The sequence below is a fragment of the Dama dama genome, chromosome 21 (genome assembly GCF_033118175.1).
Source record: "Dama dama isolate Ldn47 chromosome 21, ASM3311817v1, whole genome shotgun sequence".
Taxonomy (NCBI): domain Eukaryota; kingdom Metazoa; phylum Chordata; class Mammalia; order Artiodactyla; family Cervidae; genus Dama; species Dama dama.
Window position 1 is genome coordinate 78552700 of NC_083701.1, and position 16589 is coordinate 78569288.

The 16589-nt window shown below is 44.3% G+C and overlaps 1 protein-coding gene across 6 annotated transcripts in view; it reads left to right on the top strand.

Moving 5' to 3' along the window:
* Positions 1–16589, top strand: part of COL14A1 (collagen type XIV alpha 1 chain) — a 224796-nt gene that overhangs the window by 71316 nt on the left and 136891 nt on the right. For all 6 annotated transcript variants that reach the window (XM_061123880.1, XM_061123879.1, XM_061123883.1 and 3 more), the window contains exons 12-15: positions 146–291; positions 4464–4593; positions 9093–9232; positions 16261–16387. In XM_061123880.1, the coding sequence (XP_060979863.1) occupies positions 146–291; positions 4464–4593; positions 9093–9232; positions 16261–16387 (543 nt within the window). The remainder of the gene's footprint in view (positions 1–145; positions 292–4463; positions 4594–9092; positions 9233–16260; positions 16388–16589) is intronic.

Sequence of the window (16589 nt, forward strand, 5' to 3'; positions counted from 1 at the left end):
CCAGCTCTGCAAACTGCAGAGCCTGTATATAAGGGATATCATGTGATTGAAGACGACGTTCACTTGTAGAGCCTGAGCTGTAGACACCCTGAGATGAGAAAACACGTTGATAAATGGCTGACCATTAACACGTCTCCCCTTGCAGTTTCTTTACCTGTAGCTTCCGACCTTGAACTGTACGACGTGACTGAGGACAGTCTGAGGGTGCGATGGAACCCCGTGCCCGGAGCGTCCGGGTACCTGATCCTCTACGCTCCCCTCACGGAGGGCCTGGCCGGGGATGAAAAAGAGGTAACTGCCTGCTGCCTGCTAGAATCCTAGAATCTTTGGCTTCCTTAGCATTGGGTTTTTTTTGCTTTGGTTTTTTTTAATATACAAATGTAATGTATAAAATTTAGAAAAGTCACATTAGCCAAAGAAAATAATCACTTGTAAGCCCACCACCTAGAGGTAACCATTGTTAACATTTAGTTAACAGTCTTTTTCAACGCATTTTTAACACAACCAATGGGAATGGTTTTGTAGTTTTCCTTATAATTTTTCTTTTGCTTGTTGTGAATATCTTTGATACCATTAAATCATATTTTACAAAGTAATTTAAACAACTTTATACTATCCCATTGTTGGTTTGTACCAGTACATGTTTAATTAATCTCATGTTAATTAGGGCACTTGGATAATTTGCTATATAAAAGAATTCCCTGGAGGTCCAGTGGTTAAGACTTGTGCTTTTACTTCCAGGGTCCAGGTTCAAACTCTGGTTGGGAGATCCCACATCCAGGCCAAAAGGAAAAAAAAAAAAAATTTGCTATATAAGTATACTTTTGGGACTACTTTTAGCATATAAATTTGTATGGTTATCTGATTATTCCCTTAGGATAAATTCCTAAAAGTGAAGTTTCTTTTTGCAAAGATTATGCAAATTATTAAGGCTTATACTAGGTATTACCACATTAGTCTAAAGAAATTTTATATATAATTTGTATTGCTCTATGCAGTTCACAAATGATTGTGATAGCCTTATGTACACTGACTTTAAAAAATTTGTTTTACTAATTTGAGAGATATAGAGAAATATGGGTTTCCCAGGTGACTCAGTGATAAAGAATCCACCTGCCAGTGCAGGAGATGAGTGTTTGATCCCTGGGTCAGGACGATCCCTTAGAGAAGGACATGGCAACCCCCTCCAGTGTTCCTGCCTGGAGAATCCCATGGACGGGGGAGCCTGGTGGGCTACAGTCCATGGGGCTGTGACAGAGTCGGACACGACTTAGCAACTAAACAGCAGAGAAGTGTATCTGATGGATGTAGATTTTTTTGCATTTCTCCCATTTTTAATGCTGACTCTTTGAATCATAGCTTTTAGTCCTCATTTTTAACTTATAGGGAACAACCACTGCAGTGTAGCTATGCACGGAAGAGAGAGGAGACGGCCGTGACTGCTCGAGTGTTGACTAGGCAGGTGGAGCGTATATGAGACGGGGTGCAGAACTCGGCGCTTTAATGTTCTCTAAAACCTGCCTCATGACAGAATTCTTTAGGCCAAGAATATGGTGATTCTAGCGTCAAGAATAGAATCTGGGTGACGTGTATTCTTTCATTTCCGAGGCTTAGAAGGTTTTGGCCACTTGGATTTAGTGTTGATCTGAATTTTCTGGTGGAAGGGAAACTTAAAAATCGTGCTAAAATGACAGTCCGCTTTACCAGGAAAGAAGAAAATAAAAGGACTACCAGGTCACATGCAGTACGTTGTTGTTATGTGCTGTACTTGGTCGCTCAGTCGTGTCTGACTCTGCGACCCGTGGACTGGAGCCCGCCAGGCTCCTCTGTCCATGGGCTTCTCCAGGCAGGAATACTGGAGTGGGCATCCTGTCCCGTCTCCAGGGGCTCTTCCTGACCCAAGAATCGAACCCAGGTCTCCCGCCCTGCAGGCGAATTCTTTACCGTCTGAGCCACAGGGAAGCCTGTGCGGCGCTGTGCTCGGTCGTGTCCGACTTGCAACCCGATGGCTAGCCCGCCAGGCTTCTCTGTCCGTGGGGATTTAGCCCAGCCTTTTCTTTGCTGTTGTGGTGGATCTTCACGGCTGCGGGGGCCGCTCTCCAGTGGCGCTGCGCGCTGCTCTTGAGGAGGTTCCTGTCGTGGAGCAGGGCTCTCGGCGTTCAGCCTGCGGCCGTTTGCGGCGCGCGGGCTCCGGAGCACAGTTCAGTCGTGGCGCGCGGGCCCCAGAGCACAGGTTCAGTCGTTTGCGGTGTGCGGGCTCCGGAGCACAGGTTCAGTCGTGGCGCGCGGGCTCTCCAGCACAGGTTCAGTCGTGGCGCGCGGGCTCTCCAGCACAGGTTCAGTCGTGGCGCGCGGGCTCCGGAGCACAGGTTCAGTCGTGGCGCGCGGGCTCTCCGGCACAGGTTCAGTCGTGGCGCGCGGGCTCCGGAGCACAGTTCAGTCGTGGCGCGCGGGCCCCAGAGCACAGGTTCAGTCGTTTGCGGTGTGCGGGCCCCGGAGCACAGGTTCAGTCGTGGCGCGCGGGCTCTCCAGCACAGGTTCAGTCGTGGCGCGCGGGCTCTCCAGCACAGGTTCAGTCGTGGCGCGCGGGCTCTCCGGCACAGGTTCAGTCGTGGCGCGCGGGCTCCGGAGCACAGGTTCAGTCGTGGCGCGCGGGCTCTCCGGCACAGGTTCAGTCGTGGCGCGCGGGCTCCGGAGCACAGGTTCAGTCGTGGCGCGCGGGCCCCAGAGCACAGGTTCAGTCGTTTGCGGTGTGCGGGCTCCGGAGCACAGGTTCAGTCGTGGCGCGCGGGCTCTCCAGCACAGGTTCAGTCGTGGCGCGCGGGCTCTCCAGCACAGGTTCAGTCGTGGCACGCGGGCTCTCCGGCACAGGTTCAGTTGTGGCGCGCGGGCCCCAGAGCACAGGTTCAGTCGTTGCGGTGCGCGGGCTTAGTCGCTCTGCGGCACGTGGGGTCCTCCTGGATCAGGGCTCGAACCCGTGTCTCCTGTGTTGGCAGGTGGACGCTTCACCTCTGAAGCACCAGAGAGGCCCTCACCAGGTTTAATTTAAAGTCTGATAATGCTACCTGTCCATGAGCGTGTGGGGACCCAGAATCACTCTCATACACTGGTGTGTCAACTGGTACAGCTGCCTTGGAGAGTAATCTTAAATATTTCATCAAGCTAAAGATATACACACTTTTTAAGGTATATACTGTAGAGAAACGTCCTTCAAGGACTTCTCAATTCTCAGAACAGAATATTGCAAGCAACTGCCATGTTCATTGATAGAAGGGAAAATAACTGCATATTTTTATAAAAGAATCTCATAAGGGAATTAAATAATGTCAACTCTGTCCCTGTGTTTCAACATGGATAAATCTTGAAACCTAATATTGCCAGAGAAAAAAATTCCAAAAATGTTGTGTTGAATGGTCCATTTATGCACATCATTAAACATGTACAACCATCTTTTTTTTTTTTTTTTTTAATGTTACACACCTATGTAGAAGTAAAGAAAAACGTATCAGTGAGATGCACTTCAACATTAGGGCAGAGTGGTGAACAGAAAGAATGAGAAAGTTGTTTTATGTGACTATCTAGTATCAAATAAGATCTGAAGTCAATATGACAAAATGTTGATATCTATTAAATTTGAGTGATGGATGCATCAGGGTTGATTATGTTATTTTCTCTACCTTTATATTGTATACACTGAGATATTTTTAAATTAAAGTTTTTAATTTGACCATACCACTGGCAATTGTGTGAGAGGGGACAGTCTATGGAGTTATTTTTCTTCTTTCCAAAGCGGAAATAAAACCACCCTTGTCACACAGTTGTCACACAACTGAGAATGTCGGCTTATTTGACTGACCCCCAGGGTTAGAAATATCCCCGAAATCAAAAAGCGAATTGCCGATTTGGGGATCCAGTGGGTTGATCTCTTTGGAATCCTGGAAGGGGCTTGCAGTCCAGATAGACAGGCCCCTCTGTTGAATGGGACCTCAGTACTGGTCCAGTTTAATAGGACTTGAAGCAAAAATTGGGCCTCCAGTCAGAGGACTGGCGAGAATTAGGGCAGCGGTGAAGGATGCCCACGGGGCGTCCAGCTCCCAGCAGAGCGGCCTGGACCTTACCGTCTTCCTAGAGGACGTTTCTGATTCATCTCCACCCACGCTCGTCTGGGGACCAAATATTTGACACTGTTATTCTGGCTGCAGCTGCCACTTGTCCAGATGTAAAGAGTTATCCTAGAAGAGCACGCACAGTACATTCAGTTTTATTTGGCTTCACAGCATCTGTTTCTAATACAAAATAACACGAGACAATGAAAAAAAAAGGATGACTTGAAACCTGTTTGATGAAGGGGTTGTGAGGAGATGAAGTCTTAGTCCATAAAGTCTCACCTGTATTCAGTTGTACTCTGATCAGTGTGAAAAATGCATGTTGGCAAGCGACCTGATAATGTGTGTTCTTTACAGATGAAGATTGGAGAGACCCACACAGACATTGAGCTGGGTGGGTTGTTGCCCAACACGGAATACACAGTCACAGTGTACGCTATGTTCGGAGAGGAAGCCAGTGACCCTGTTACAGGACAAGAAACAACATGTGAGCGGCTCCGCCACCCGGACGAAAGGCTGTAGTGAAAGCCCAGATGAGCGTGGGGTTCTGAGTTAGACACTGGTCTGGGCTGAAGCCTCTTAAGAGCTAATTGTCATGTGAGACAGTGTACAGTTTATTTAGGGGAAGGAAGGGGCATTTCTTCCCGTTTTGCCATTACTAAGAGTCACATGGATTCTGGAATTGAACTTTAGCCTCCTCCAGATTAGTGGTCCCCAACTTTTTGGCACCAGGGATCAGTTTCATGGAAGACAGTTTTTCCGTGGATCAGGGAAAGGGGATGGTTTCAGGGCGGCTGAAGTGTATTTCACTTACTCTGTGCTTTATTTCTGTTATTACTACACTGTGATGACAGTGGGATAGTTGCACAGCTTCCCGTCACTCACGGGCAGGATTCTGAGCGTCCGAGCCCGCAGGCCCGCAGACCGATGAGGTCTCCGTGCGGCCGCCCCGCCGGGCTCACCTGTCCTTGCAGCTGCTCCCCGGGGCTGGATGCCGCCTCAGCTCTGCGTCAGGCCAGCAGGCATTGGGTTCTGGAGTCTTTGCGTGCACGGTCCCCAGGAGGGTCTGAGCTCCTCCGAGAGTCGACTGGGCTCCTGGCCTGGCGGAGGCGGGGTACAGGCGGCTGCAGAGATGGGGACAGGGCGGGGTGGGCTCTCAGTGACGCCGCGGCTCCCTGTCAGAGCCCAGAGCTGGAGCAGAGTGTGGGGGGAAATGTGGGCTTTGGGATCAGAGTCTTCAACATGCGAATCCCAGCCAAAGTCACATTGTGGGTGGGTGACAGCGGGCAAGTGATGGAGCATTTCTGAACCTGTAAGAGGAGGAACAGTAATCTTATGGCATGTGGTTGACAGAAGATTAAACACAATAATACAGATGAAAGTAATTAGCACATAGTTACTCAATAGTTCTTTCCCCCATATTAAAATTAATACTTGTTTCTAAAAATGTTTGATGTCCTTCATATCTCAGACCATTATCATTATAATTAGCTTTTTTAATTGAGTAAAAATTGGATATGAACGTATGAAAGTATTAGTCGCTCAGTCGTGTCTGACTCTTTGTGACCCCGTGGACTGTAGCCCGCCAGGCTCCTCTGTCCATGGGATTCTCCAGGCAACAATACTGGAATGGGTTGCCATTCCCTTCTCCAGGGGATCTTCCCAGCCCAGCGATCAAACCTGGGTCTCTGCATTATATGTGGATTCTTTACCATCTGAGCCCCCAGGGAAGCCCAAAAAATTGTATTGGCAAGCCTAATTTGGGTAATGTAATAATAATGTTTTTTAGGAATTGTAAATATTTATCTATTTGAAAATATGATAGAGAAAATGCTGCCCTGAGAAGCTCACAATGCTTTGTCACCTACCGTTAAAAATAGGGGTCTCTTCGTGGTGTTTGAAGAAGACAGTGCAGGGAGATGGGGTGTCTCACATCACTCTGAACCTGGGAGGAAGCGAATAGCATGGCGTCTACAAGTGCTTCGGTCTTGAAGATTCTACTTGAGAAGCATGCAAAGACATGTAGTGATAAGGGAGTTTTCTCCTCCATCCAGTTTTTATTAGCCAAGGCTGTGTTGTCTTGCTCTTCAGAGAAAGACCAATGTAGTTAAAACAACAAATAACAAAACTGGGCAAGCACAAGACAGAAAGAGGAAAATTAAGTCAAGACAGAAAGCATCTAATGTATCACTTGTGAAAATCGCTCAGTTGTGTCCAACTCTTTGCGACCCCATGGACTATACGGTCCACGGAATTCTCCAGGCCAGAATACTGGAGTGGGCAGCCTTTCCCTTCTCCAGGGGATCTTCCCAACCCAGGGATCGTACCCAGGTCTCCTGCATTGCGGGCGGTTCTTTACTAGCTGAGCCACAAGGGATGCCCAAGAATGCAGGAGTGGATAGCCTATCCCTTCTCTAGCGGATCTTCCCAACCCAGGAATCAAACCGGGATCTCTTGCACTGCAGGCGGATTCTTTATCAGCTGAGCTATCAGGGATGCTCTAATATATCACTTGACTTAAGTCAGTTTGAGAACTCTGTTGATTTGGAAGGTAAACTTTTCCCAACCACCCATCTCTTTTTCACTCAGAATACCTATTTCTTTCTACAGTTTTCCCTCACTATGTAAAAGTAGAGTGCTCCTATGTAACCTTTTGTAAGCTGGAATAACAGAAAGCAAAGAAACAGTTAGTTTTAGGATACATATTGCTAATGGATGCACAGAGCAAATCAAGATAAAGCACAAGTGCTCAGAGACACAGTTCAAAGCTCCGGTGGCCCGATGCTGAGAAGCTGAGCGTAGTCCCTGGAAGGAGCTTTGGGGGGCCGCTCCTGCTACCTGGGTCCTGGGGTGCACACTGGCCCCATAATGACTTGCTACAAAGCAAAGACTGAATGCTCTTTCTGCCTTTTGCGTTTTTTTTTTTTTTTGTAAAAGCAAAATTCCTCCTTAGGTTTCTTTTAGTTAATGAAGCTTTCATTTAAGTACTAATGTGGGTCTTTGGTAAGACAAGGGCCCCCAACACCCAGGCCATACAGCAGGAGGCGAGTGGTAGGTGAGTGCGTGAACCTCATCTGTATTTTCAGCCACTGCCCATCACTTGCATTCCCACCTGAGCTCCGCCTCCTAGCAGATCAGCAAGGGCGTTAGTCTTATAGGAGCACAAACCCCACTGACTGCAGGTGCAGGATCTCCGTTCTCGCTGACGAGGGTCACCCTGAACAGCCACTTCTGGCCCGCCGTCCGCGGGAAGACTGCTGTGGACCCGTCCCTGTGAAGGGCGGGGGCTGCTACTGAAAGGGTGAAGTGCCTGAAGCAGATTTTCAAGACGCAGATGCCTTGTGCTTTTAAAAAGTGTCTATGACTCTTTCCCATTAGTAGTTGATTAAAAAAAAAAAAAAAAAAAAGCCTAAAAAAATACTGTTCGGGCTGCCTGAGACTGGCCTGTTTGTGCACTGAGGAAGCTAGGCCTTGTTCCACTGTACTGCTGAGTTTAACTGAACCTGGAAAAATTTAGAGCTAAGTGTGCACAGCACATTGCTTTCATCTCTCCTACACTTCCTTTCTGGCTGCTTAAGTAGTGAGAGTCACTAGGCCTCTAGGCTCTTTATTACCGTATAATCAGTCTGCCTTGAATTAATGACAGAGCTGGCCTTTAGAGTGAGGAAGCATTGTGCTTTTCGGGACAGCTGACTATTGTCACACTTTCTTGCCTAGGTTAGGCTCTCAAATCTATTGATCGATTGCCTGTGTTATAGATTCCAACTGCTCTCCTGCTTCTACTAACTGTGACCTTGGCCAAGTAACCTCAGATTCATGATCCATGTAATGGGGCTAATTATAACGTTATCCTTGCTGTCTAATGTTAGGATTTAATGTGATGATGTGTTACATCTCACACGCTTGGAAAGCAAGCAGTGAATCTCAACAACTGTGCTTATTGTAAACCTGTAAAAGCTCACAAAACTCTCAAAGATTATTGACAAATTTTAACCTGTTAATTCAGAAGGGGGCCCTCGAAGAAGTACAGAAAGCCATGGACTTGGTAGTGAGGATGTACAGAAATAGCAATACCTCTTTATACTGTTAAAGCCACAGGAGTCTTTACTTTTATCTAGGCTCACAAAGCTAGTGGGTTATATCCAGGGCAAGATTCCACTCCTGATTCAAGAGATACTTACTGAAAACTTACTCTATTGGAGATAAAAATGGCAACAGAGTTAAATCCGATTCTGTAATCCTTTGAGATGACAGTATATTGGAAGAGAGAGATAAATGTGCAATAAAGAATGAATCAGGGGAGAGAGGTAGGGAGAATTGAGGTGGAAGGATTATTTTGTGTAAGGTGATCATGGAAGACTTCACTGCGAAGGGGAGATACATTTAGAAACCTGAATCTCGGGTGACTCCAGGGTTTTTGACCTGAGCAATGGGAAAAATAGAGTTTTCGTTTCCTCAGAGGGACAGGTTGAGAGAGAAGATTGGGAGAGGTGACAGGAATCAGTGATTCAGATTTGGACATGCTGAGTTGGAAATGCTTAATGGACACCCAAGTGGAGAGGACAGATAAGAAACCCTCGCCACATGGAAAATTGTGGATCAGAGGAACAGAGTGACTTCGCCAGGACCAGATGGTTGTTGAGTACAATAGCTAAAATTTAATTTCAGATTTCCTGGGTTTTGATTCATTGGGTTGTTCATTTATATCAGCAGGAAATAATAGCTTTGACTGGAGAAGAAAGGCACAGAAAAGTCACCTACCCTTCATTTGTTTCTAAGCAGGTGTAATCTGTGGCTACTCTTCATTCTTCATGAGGAAAACTTTTTCTTTGTTAATTTGTTGATGTTCTCGGTTATAAGTTATTATCTGAGTGAAAATTTTCATATGTCAGTAGTTTAGGAGTCAAAGATGCTGTGTTTTGGGGGTCCTTTTTACGTATTTGTTATTTAAAATTTCATTTCTTTTTTATTTCATTTACTGCGAAGTACCCTTAAGCCCCCCCAGAAACCTGAGAATCTCCAACGTGGGCTCCAACAGTGCTCGATTAGCCTGGGATGCAACTTCAAGAAGGATCAGTGGTTATCGAATTGTGTATAACAACGCTGATGGGACTGAAATCAATGAGGTAAGCTGTGGAACGTGAAGTGTGTATTTCTGGTGGTTGGGTCTTAGTTTCTTAGGGCTATGTAACTGATCATCCCCAAACACAGTGGCTTGAAACAATTGCTCATTATTCATTTTCTCTCACCATTTTGGTGGGTCAGGAAGTGGATTTGACTTGAGATTGTAGCCAAACAGTGGCTGGAACTGGTGACGTCACAGCAGCTTCCATATTTCTGTCTGTGCCGGTCTGGGAAGACTGGACCATCTGGGAGCTGGAACGGCTGTACATTTCCAAGCTGATTGTTTTCATGATCCTTTCAGCAAGGCAGCTTTAGGGGAGCCGGACTTTTTAAATGCTGGCTCAGGAGTCCCCAGACATGTATCCAGAGACACAGAGAGAGTGCTGGTTGCAAGCTGTGCCGCCTTTGTGAGTTAGCAACGGAAGTCATAGAAATATCACCTCACCTCTACTAGAAGGAGAATTCACGTCCCTGCATGGTTCAAGGTGGGCCGGAGCACAGAGCCCACCTGTGGCAAGTGGACGGGGAGGCAGATGTTGATACAGCCATCTGTAGGAAATACAGTCTGCTCCAGGAAGTGTGGATGAGGAAGTGTGTATCTTCACAGAAATAGTAAACTAGAAATGCAGTTTTTGAAAGACCCTAGTTCAATGAGCTTACATTGAAAACTGAGTATGTCAAGTTTTGTGTAGGAAGAAACTTTCAAGTAATAGAATTTATTGAAACCCATGAAGATACAGTATTTTGCACTCAGTGACTAATACTCTTGAGAAATTCTTTCCTTGGAAATATATTTTAGCAGGCTAGATAGCAGTTATTTTTATGTTTTTCCCTTATCTTGGTCCAAGAAGCTAAGACAACAAGGGAAATATGTTGGATTACATCATTTCTATTTCTTGACCAAGTAAAGCCTGTATTTTCATATACAGAGACAAGCTTTTTCCTACAATGAAATCTAAGCAGTATTTTGCTGAATGTGCCCTCCTACAGCATATGGGGTAATGAATGGACAAAAACTGCCCATTTGCTAACAGTACAGAAATACTGTTCAATATCTTTTATTAAATCTTCATAAATCCTGAGGGCAAATAATTCTGATGAAGCTAGTCATCTAGACCATGTGCTTTGCTTTTAAAGATGAGAACTTGAAGTAGTAAAAAAAAGAAATGAAAAGCAGTGAGCTATCAGTGTCTTTGTTATCAGTGATAAGTAAACTGCTTTCCCAAGGGTTGCAAATTCAGGTGTGTAGGAAACTTACGTGGATAATGTACATGAGTGCAGAAATTGCTGCATCTGCAAAGAAATAGTCTCACCTGTTTTTCCTGAAACACGAGGCTCCCTTAGGTTGTGTTTCATGTTTGGCAAGAAATTCTCTACTGAAAGACTGATGACCAGTGCTGGCAGACCGTGGGTGACAATGACGGGGTGCTGGGCCCGGTGGGCACAGCGTTGCTGGGGAGTTTGTGCATGTTCATCAGGAGGCAGCCAGTGTTAGCTCCTGAAGGTTGTTGCTGCACAGAAATCTGCAGGGGCTGCCAGATCTTGTTCCCCTTGGCTATGTGACCAGGGATTTCTTTTTATGTGAAATTTTAAAATGGTGACTCATTGAACAACCAAAATAACATAACCATATTCATTAATATTTGTTCACTGCAAAGCATTCTTATTTGGAAATAATTTTTCATGAACCAAAAATGAACTGTCATATGTATGCATATATGAATTATATAAATATAATTATATATTTTCATTGAGTGTAGTTGACATGTGACATTATATTAGTCACAGGTGTATGACATGATGACTCAATATTTGTTTACATTGTGAAATGGCCATGAAAGGTCTAGTCAACATACATTTTTCCATTGAAAAATTGCAGTTGTGTTCATTGAGAAATACATGTGCTTTTTTTGCAGTGTTTTTCAACCTTGGAGATTGCCTCTGGTACTTGCTATTTCTAATTTGTATTGTGCTGTGAAATTAGAAAACTATGTTTGATAAAACTGAATTTAAAATACGAGTAGCTAGACCATGCATGAAAATCTGAGAACATCTTTTCTGAGTGAAGTGAATAAATAATGTGTGGCTTTTGTAACATTTCCATTTTGACTGATAGGTTTTTTTTTTTTTTTTTTTTTTTTTGGTGTATGTGTTCTTAATTCTTAGTTTTTATTTATGCAACTGAGACTAAAGGTTGCTGGACAACTGTCTTATATGAGTCAAATACTACTTTACCTAGTTTTGGAATGTATGATTTTAAGGGTGAATATCCCTACCATATTTTGCTTTACTTCTATTCATTTAAACTTTTATTTAAAGATAATGCTGCAATTGGATTGTTAGGAAATTCCCAAAATATTTTGGAATGAGCTTTAAAATGTTCCAACTAAAATCTGCTTACTACGTAATGTATAATTGATTGTAAAAGCTTTGTTTTCAACTCAGTCCATATTTTTCTGCTTCACTTCCTCTTCCATCTTCCCTCCTTCACTTACTTTTCCTTCTGTCTTTTCTGCATTACCTCTCTCCCTAACTTTTTGGAGACCAAAGAAGAAAACTAGAACAGAGCATTCATTTAAACAAGTGTTGACGACGATGGTGATGATAATGGTGGCGATGGTGATGGTGATGTTGGTGGTGATGGCAGCTAACACACGTTGAGTGCTTGCCCTGAGTCAGGCTCTGAGATTTTTACAGAGAACACTTTGTACAATTTTTATAGAAAAAGTGTTGCCAAGGCCTGACCTGTCAAACTGAAGAAGAAGCCGTCTCAGATAGCATGCCCTGCGCACAGATTTGGGGAAGCGTGCAAGCGTGATGGTGCCGTCTTGGCTTTGTAAATGAACGGCCGCAGGCCCTGGGCTCTCAGAGACGGGCCCAGGTTCCGGCAGCAGTGACCCAACATCAGAGTCCACAGCAGAGCCCGGTCCCTCGGTCCTCGTCAAGGACTCTCCTCATCCCTCCTGGAAAAGGCCGACGTTCTTAGTTAGGCTGTTTGAAAAATTATTCTCAGAAATAGTTGTGTAACAATGAGATCATAGTTATTTGTTGCTATTTTCCCAAATTCTTCTCCTACATCTTAAAAGTGCTCCAGATAAAAGCAGTTCCAGAACTTAGTCTGAAGCATATTATGATAACAAAAATAAGTGACACCTAAAAGTTTTCACTCGTTGAAATAAAATGATCGATAATTAATGCATGAAACATAGTCTGTTCAGCATCAAATAAAAAGCTTTTAATAAAACTAGATCTTTTTAATAGATATATCTGTTGAAAAAATATATAAATGTGTATATATATTCAATATATAATGCTGAAATGCATATACTTTTACATATGTATGTACTTATATAGAAGCATATCGAGACCTAAGTGTCTGCTCCAGTTAATAGTTCTATGACTCCAGGAAGGCTAATTAAGGTCTTTGGGTCTCAGGTTCCTTGTTTGTAAAACGGTTGTTAAACACCTAGTGAGAGGGAGGAGGCGGCAAAATGAAGCAATGAATGTTAGGTCCCTGACACAGTGTAAGTGCCCAGTGCATCTTAGCCAGCATGGTGCAGAACAGCAGGAAGCAATAGGAAAGTACAGTTTAGAAGAACAACTTGAATTCATATTTTAAATATGGATTTGTCTTTTCTGTGAGTTTAAATAATGGAGCCCTGCTGTAACTAGTATTTACAACCAGAGAATTTGGAGTGTGAAACACTTAACATTTTAAGTTTTAGGAACTGGCTGACTTTCCCTTGGGCAAGTTCCTTAACTTTTTGGAGTCTCATTTTCCCCATCTTCCAATTAGGAGTAATAATTAGCTACCTTATAAGGCTGTGGTAAGGAGTAAGTACAACTGATGCATGTAAAGCATGCAGATAATACCCAGACCAGAGTAAACATTAAATGCTAAGAATTACCCATAACATTATCAGGCTTAGAGTCAGAAGAAGATAACACATGTTTTCAGTTGACTCTGGCTCTGTAGCCAGTGCCCTGGCTTAAAACAACAGCGCACGCTTGTGTGACTTGGGCAGGCCCAGCAGGTCCGCAGGTCTCTGCTCCACGCGGTGTCAGCTAAGGTGACTCCCACATTCATCTGGGAGCCCGGCTGGGCTGGGACTTCTAAGATGACTTCACTCCCATGTCTGGGGTGGCTGAGAAGCTTGGGCTTGGCTGTTCCTCCTTAGCAGCCTGGCTCAGAGTCCCAAAATCATGAAGAGGGAAGCTCCTTTCCCAGGGCTGGCGATCTTTCTTAATGGCCTGCAGTCAGTTCCTTTGAGATGCCTACAGTTTCTGTGTTGACCGTTTGTTCAGATGAGCCCTTCGTGTAATCTCTTGTAAAATGGATTTTTGGTGCCTCCATCTCAATTTCCATTTACTTATTCTATTCACTCAATATATTTATATATAATTATATATATATGTATATAAAATTCAATATACAGTAGTAAAAAAGCTAAACAAGGTCCTGCCCTCAACAGGCTTACACTGTATGCAGGAAATAGTATCTTGTACTTAGGAGATAAAATGATTCCATGCTGGGATTGGTGCCGGGAGGGAACAAACAAGGGCAGTATTACAGGGACCTGCCCAGCAGTCCAGCGGTTAGGACTCCATGCGGAGCTGCAGGGTCCATCCCTGATCGGGGAGCGAAGAGCCTGGAAGCCACAAAGTGTGGTCAAAAACAAGAAAGAAAAAGATATACAACAAGGATAGTGTTAAAGAATCATCCTACTGAGACTGGTGGAGAGATGAACACCTCCCCACCAGGAGGTGAAATATGAGCACAATCCTAACAGATGGTGAAGGACTTATTTTAAAAAGAGCCGAGGAAATAGGGTCCCAGACAGAATGAATTGCATGTGCGCAGGCCCTGAGGTGGGAAAGACTTGGATAGAAGGTTGTTGTGGCTGATCAGGGATTTCTCTTCTTATGTGAAACTTGCCAATTAAAAAATGTTGGCTTATTGAACAACTGAAATAACACAGCAACTGTGCTCACCTCCACCTGCATGGTTGTTCATCTGCATAACTCCTGTAGAAGTTATTGTAAATGACTGGCTCCTCCTAGCAAAGCTGGCTGTAATCATTACAGTAATTTATATTAGCATTGCAAAAATCGTGTGTACTTCACTTACTATAGCTGTAATGAATGGAAATAATATTGGTTGCAACAATGTCTTGAAAATTAACTGCTAGGCACTTTATTTAATTGGAAAAGGTCAGTTTTCATTCCAATTCCAAAGAAAGGCAATGCCAAAGAATGTTCAAACTACTGCACAATTGCACTCATCTCACACACTAGCAAAGTAATGCTCAAAATTCACCAAGCCAGGCTTCAACAGTACTTGAACTGTGAACTTCCAGATGTTCAAGCTGGATTTAGAACAGGCAGAGGAACCAGAGATCAAATTGCCAACATCTGTTGGATCATCGAAAAAGCAAGAGAATTCCAGAAAAACATCTACTTCTGCTTTATTGATTACACCAAAGCCTTTGACTGTGTGGATCACAACAATTTGTGGGAAATTCTTCAAGAGATGGGAATACCAGACCACCTGACCTGCCTCCTGAAAAACCTGTATGCAGGTCAAGAAGCAGCAGTTAGAACTGGCCATGGAACAACAGACTGGTTCCAAATAGGAAAAGGAGTAAGTCAAGGCTGTATATTGTCACCCTGCTTATTTAACTTATATGCAGAGTACATCATGAGAAATGTTGGGCTGGATGAAGCACAAGCTGGAGTCAAGATTGCCGGGAGAAATATCAATAACCTCAGATATGCATATGACACCACCCTTATGGCAGAGAGTGAAGAGGAACTAAAGAACCTCTTGATGAAAGTGAAAGAGGAGAGTGAAAAAGTTGGCTTAAAGCTCAACATTCAGAATACTAAGATGATGGTATCCAGTCCCATCCCTTCATGGGAAATAGATGGGGAAACAGTGGAAACAGTGAGAGACTTTATATTTTTGGGCTCCAAAATCACTGCAGATGGTGACCTCAGCTATGACTTAAAAGGTGCTTGCTCCTTGAAGGTGCTTGACTTCCCTCGTGGCTTGGACGGTAAAGTGTCTGCCTACAATGCAGGAGACCCAGGTTCAATCCCTGGGTTGGGAAGATCCTCTGGAGAAGGAAATGGCAACCCACTCCAGCACTCTTGCCTGGAAAATCCCATGGACAGAGGAGCGTGGTAAGCTACAGTCCATGGGGTCACAAAGAGTCGGACACAACTGAGCGACTTCACTTTCCTTGAAAAAAAAATTATGACATAATTAAAAAGCATATTAAAAAGCAGAGACATTACTTTGCCAACAAAGATCCATCCAGTCAAAGCTATGGTTTTTCCAGTGGTCATCTATGGATGTCAGAGTTGGACCACAAAGAAAGCTGAGCACTGAAGAATTGATGCTTTTGAACTGTGGTGTTGGAGAAGACTCTTGAGAGTCCCTTGGACTTCAGGAGATCCAACCAGTCCATCCTAAAGAAAATCAGTCCTGGGTGTTCATTGGAAGGACTGATGCTGAAGCTGAAACTCCAATACTTTGGCCACCTGATGCAAAGAGCTGACTCATTGGAAAAGACCCTGATGCTGAGAAAGATTGAGGGCAGGAGAAGAAGGGGATGACAGAGGATGAGATGGTTGGATGGCATCACCGACTCAATGGACATGAGTCTGAGTAAACTCAGGGAGTTGGCGATGGACAGGGAGGCCTGGCGTGCTGCAGTCCATGGGGTCGCAAAGAGTCGGACACGACTGAGCAACTGAACTGAACCGAACCGAACTGATTTTATTTAAGGATATGAGATTAGAAATGTGAATATGTAAATCCACTCTCTCTCTGTTTTTAATTGAAGTATAGTTGACCTGCAGTGTTGACTCAGTCGCACACGTCGACAGATGCCTCTTTCTTATCTTCTTTTCTGTGTGGCTTCTAATTCGGCGTCTCCTTTGCTGTAATCATAGCTCTGCTCTCACCCAAGCGGCCAGCAGACTGGAATGTGTCTGATGGAGCTGTTATGACATCTCTCTCTTGCAGGTTGAAGTCGATCCTGTTACTACGTTCCCTCTGAAGGGCTTGACACCCGTCACCGAATACACTGTTGCCATTTTCTCCATCTATGACGAGGGGCAGTCAGAACCTCTGACGGGAATTTTTACCACAGGTCAGTCTTACTATGGTTCGAAAAGTCTCCAGGAGTAACTGTGTGGAAGCCAGAAGCTGGAGAGCTTCTTCAAGGGTGATTTTGAAGAGATTGCATTTTAGATATTTATTTATTGGCTGCATCAGATCTTGGTTGCGGCATGAGGGATCCTCAGTTGCGGCATGTGCAGCCTTAGTTGCGGCCTGTGGGGTCTAGGTCCCTG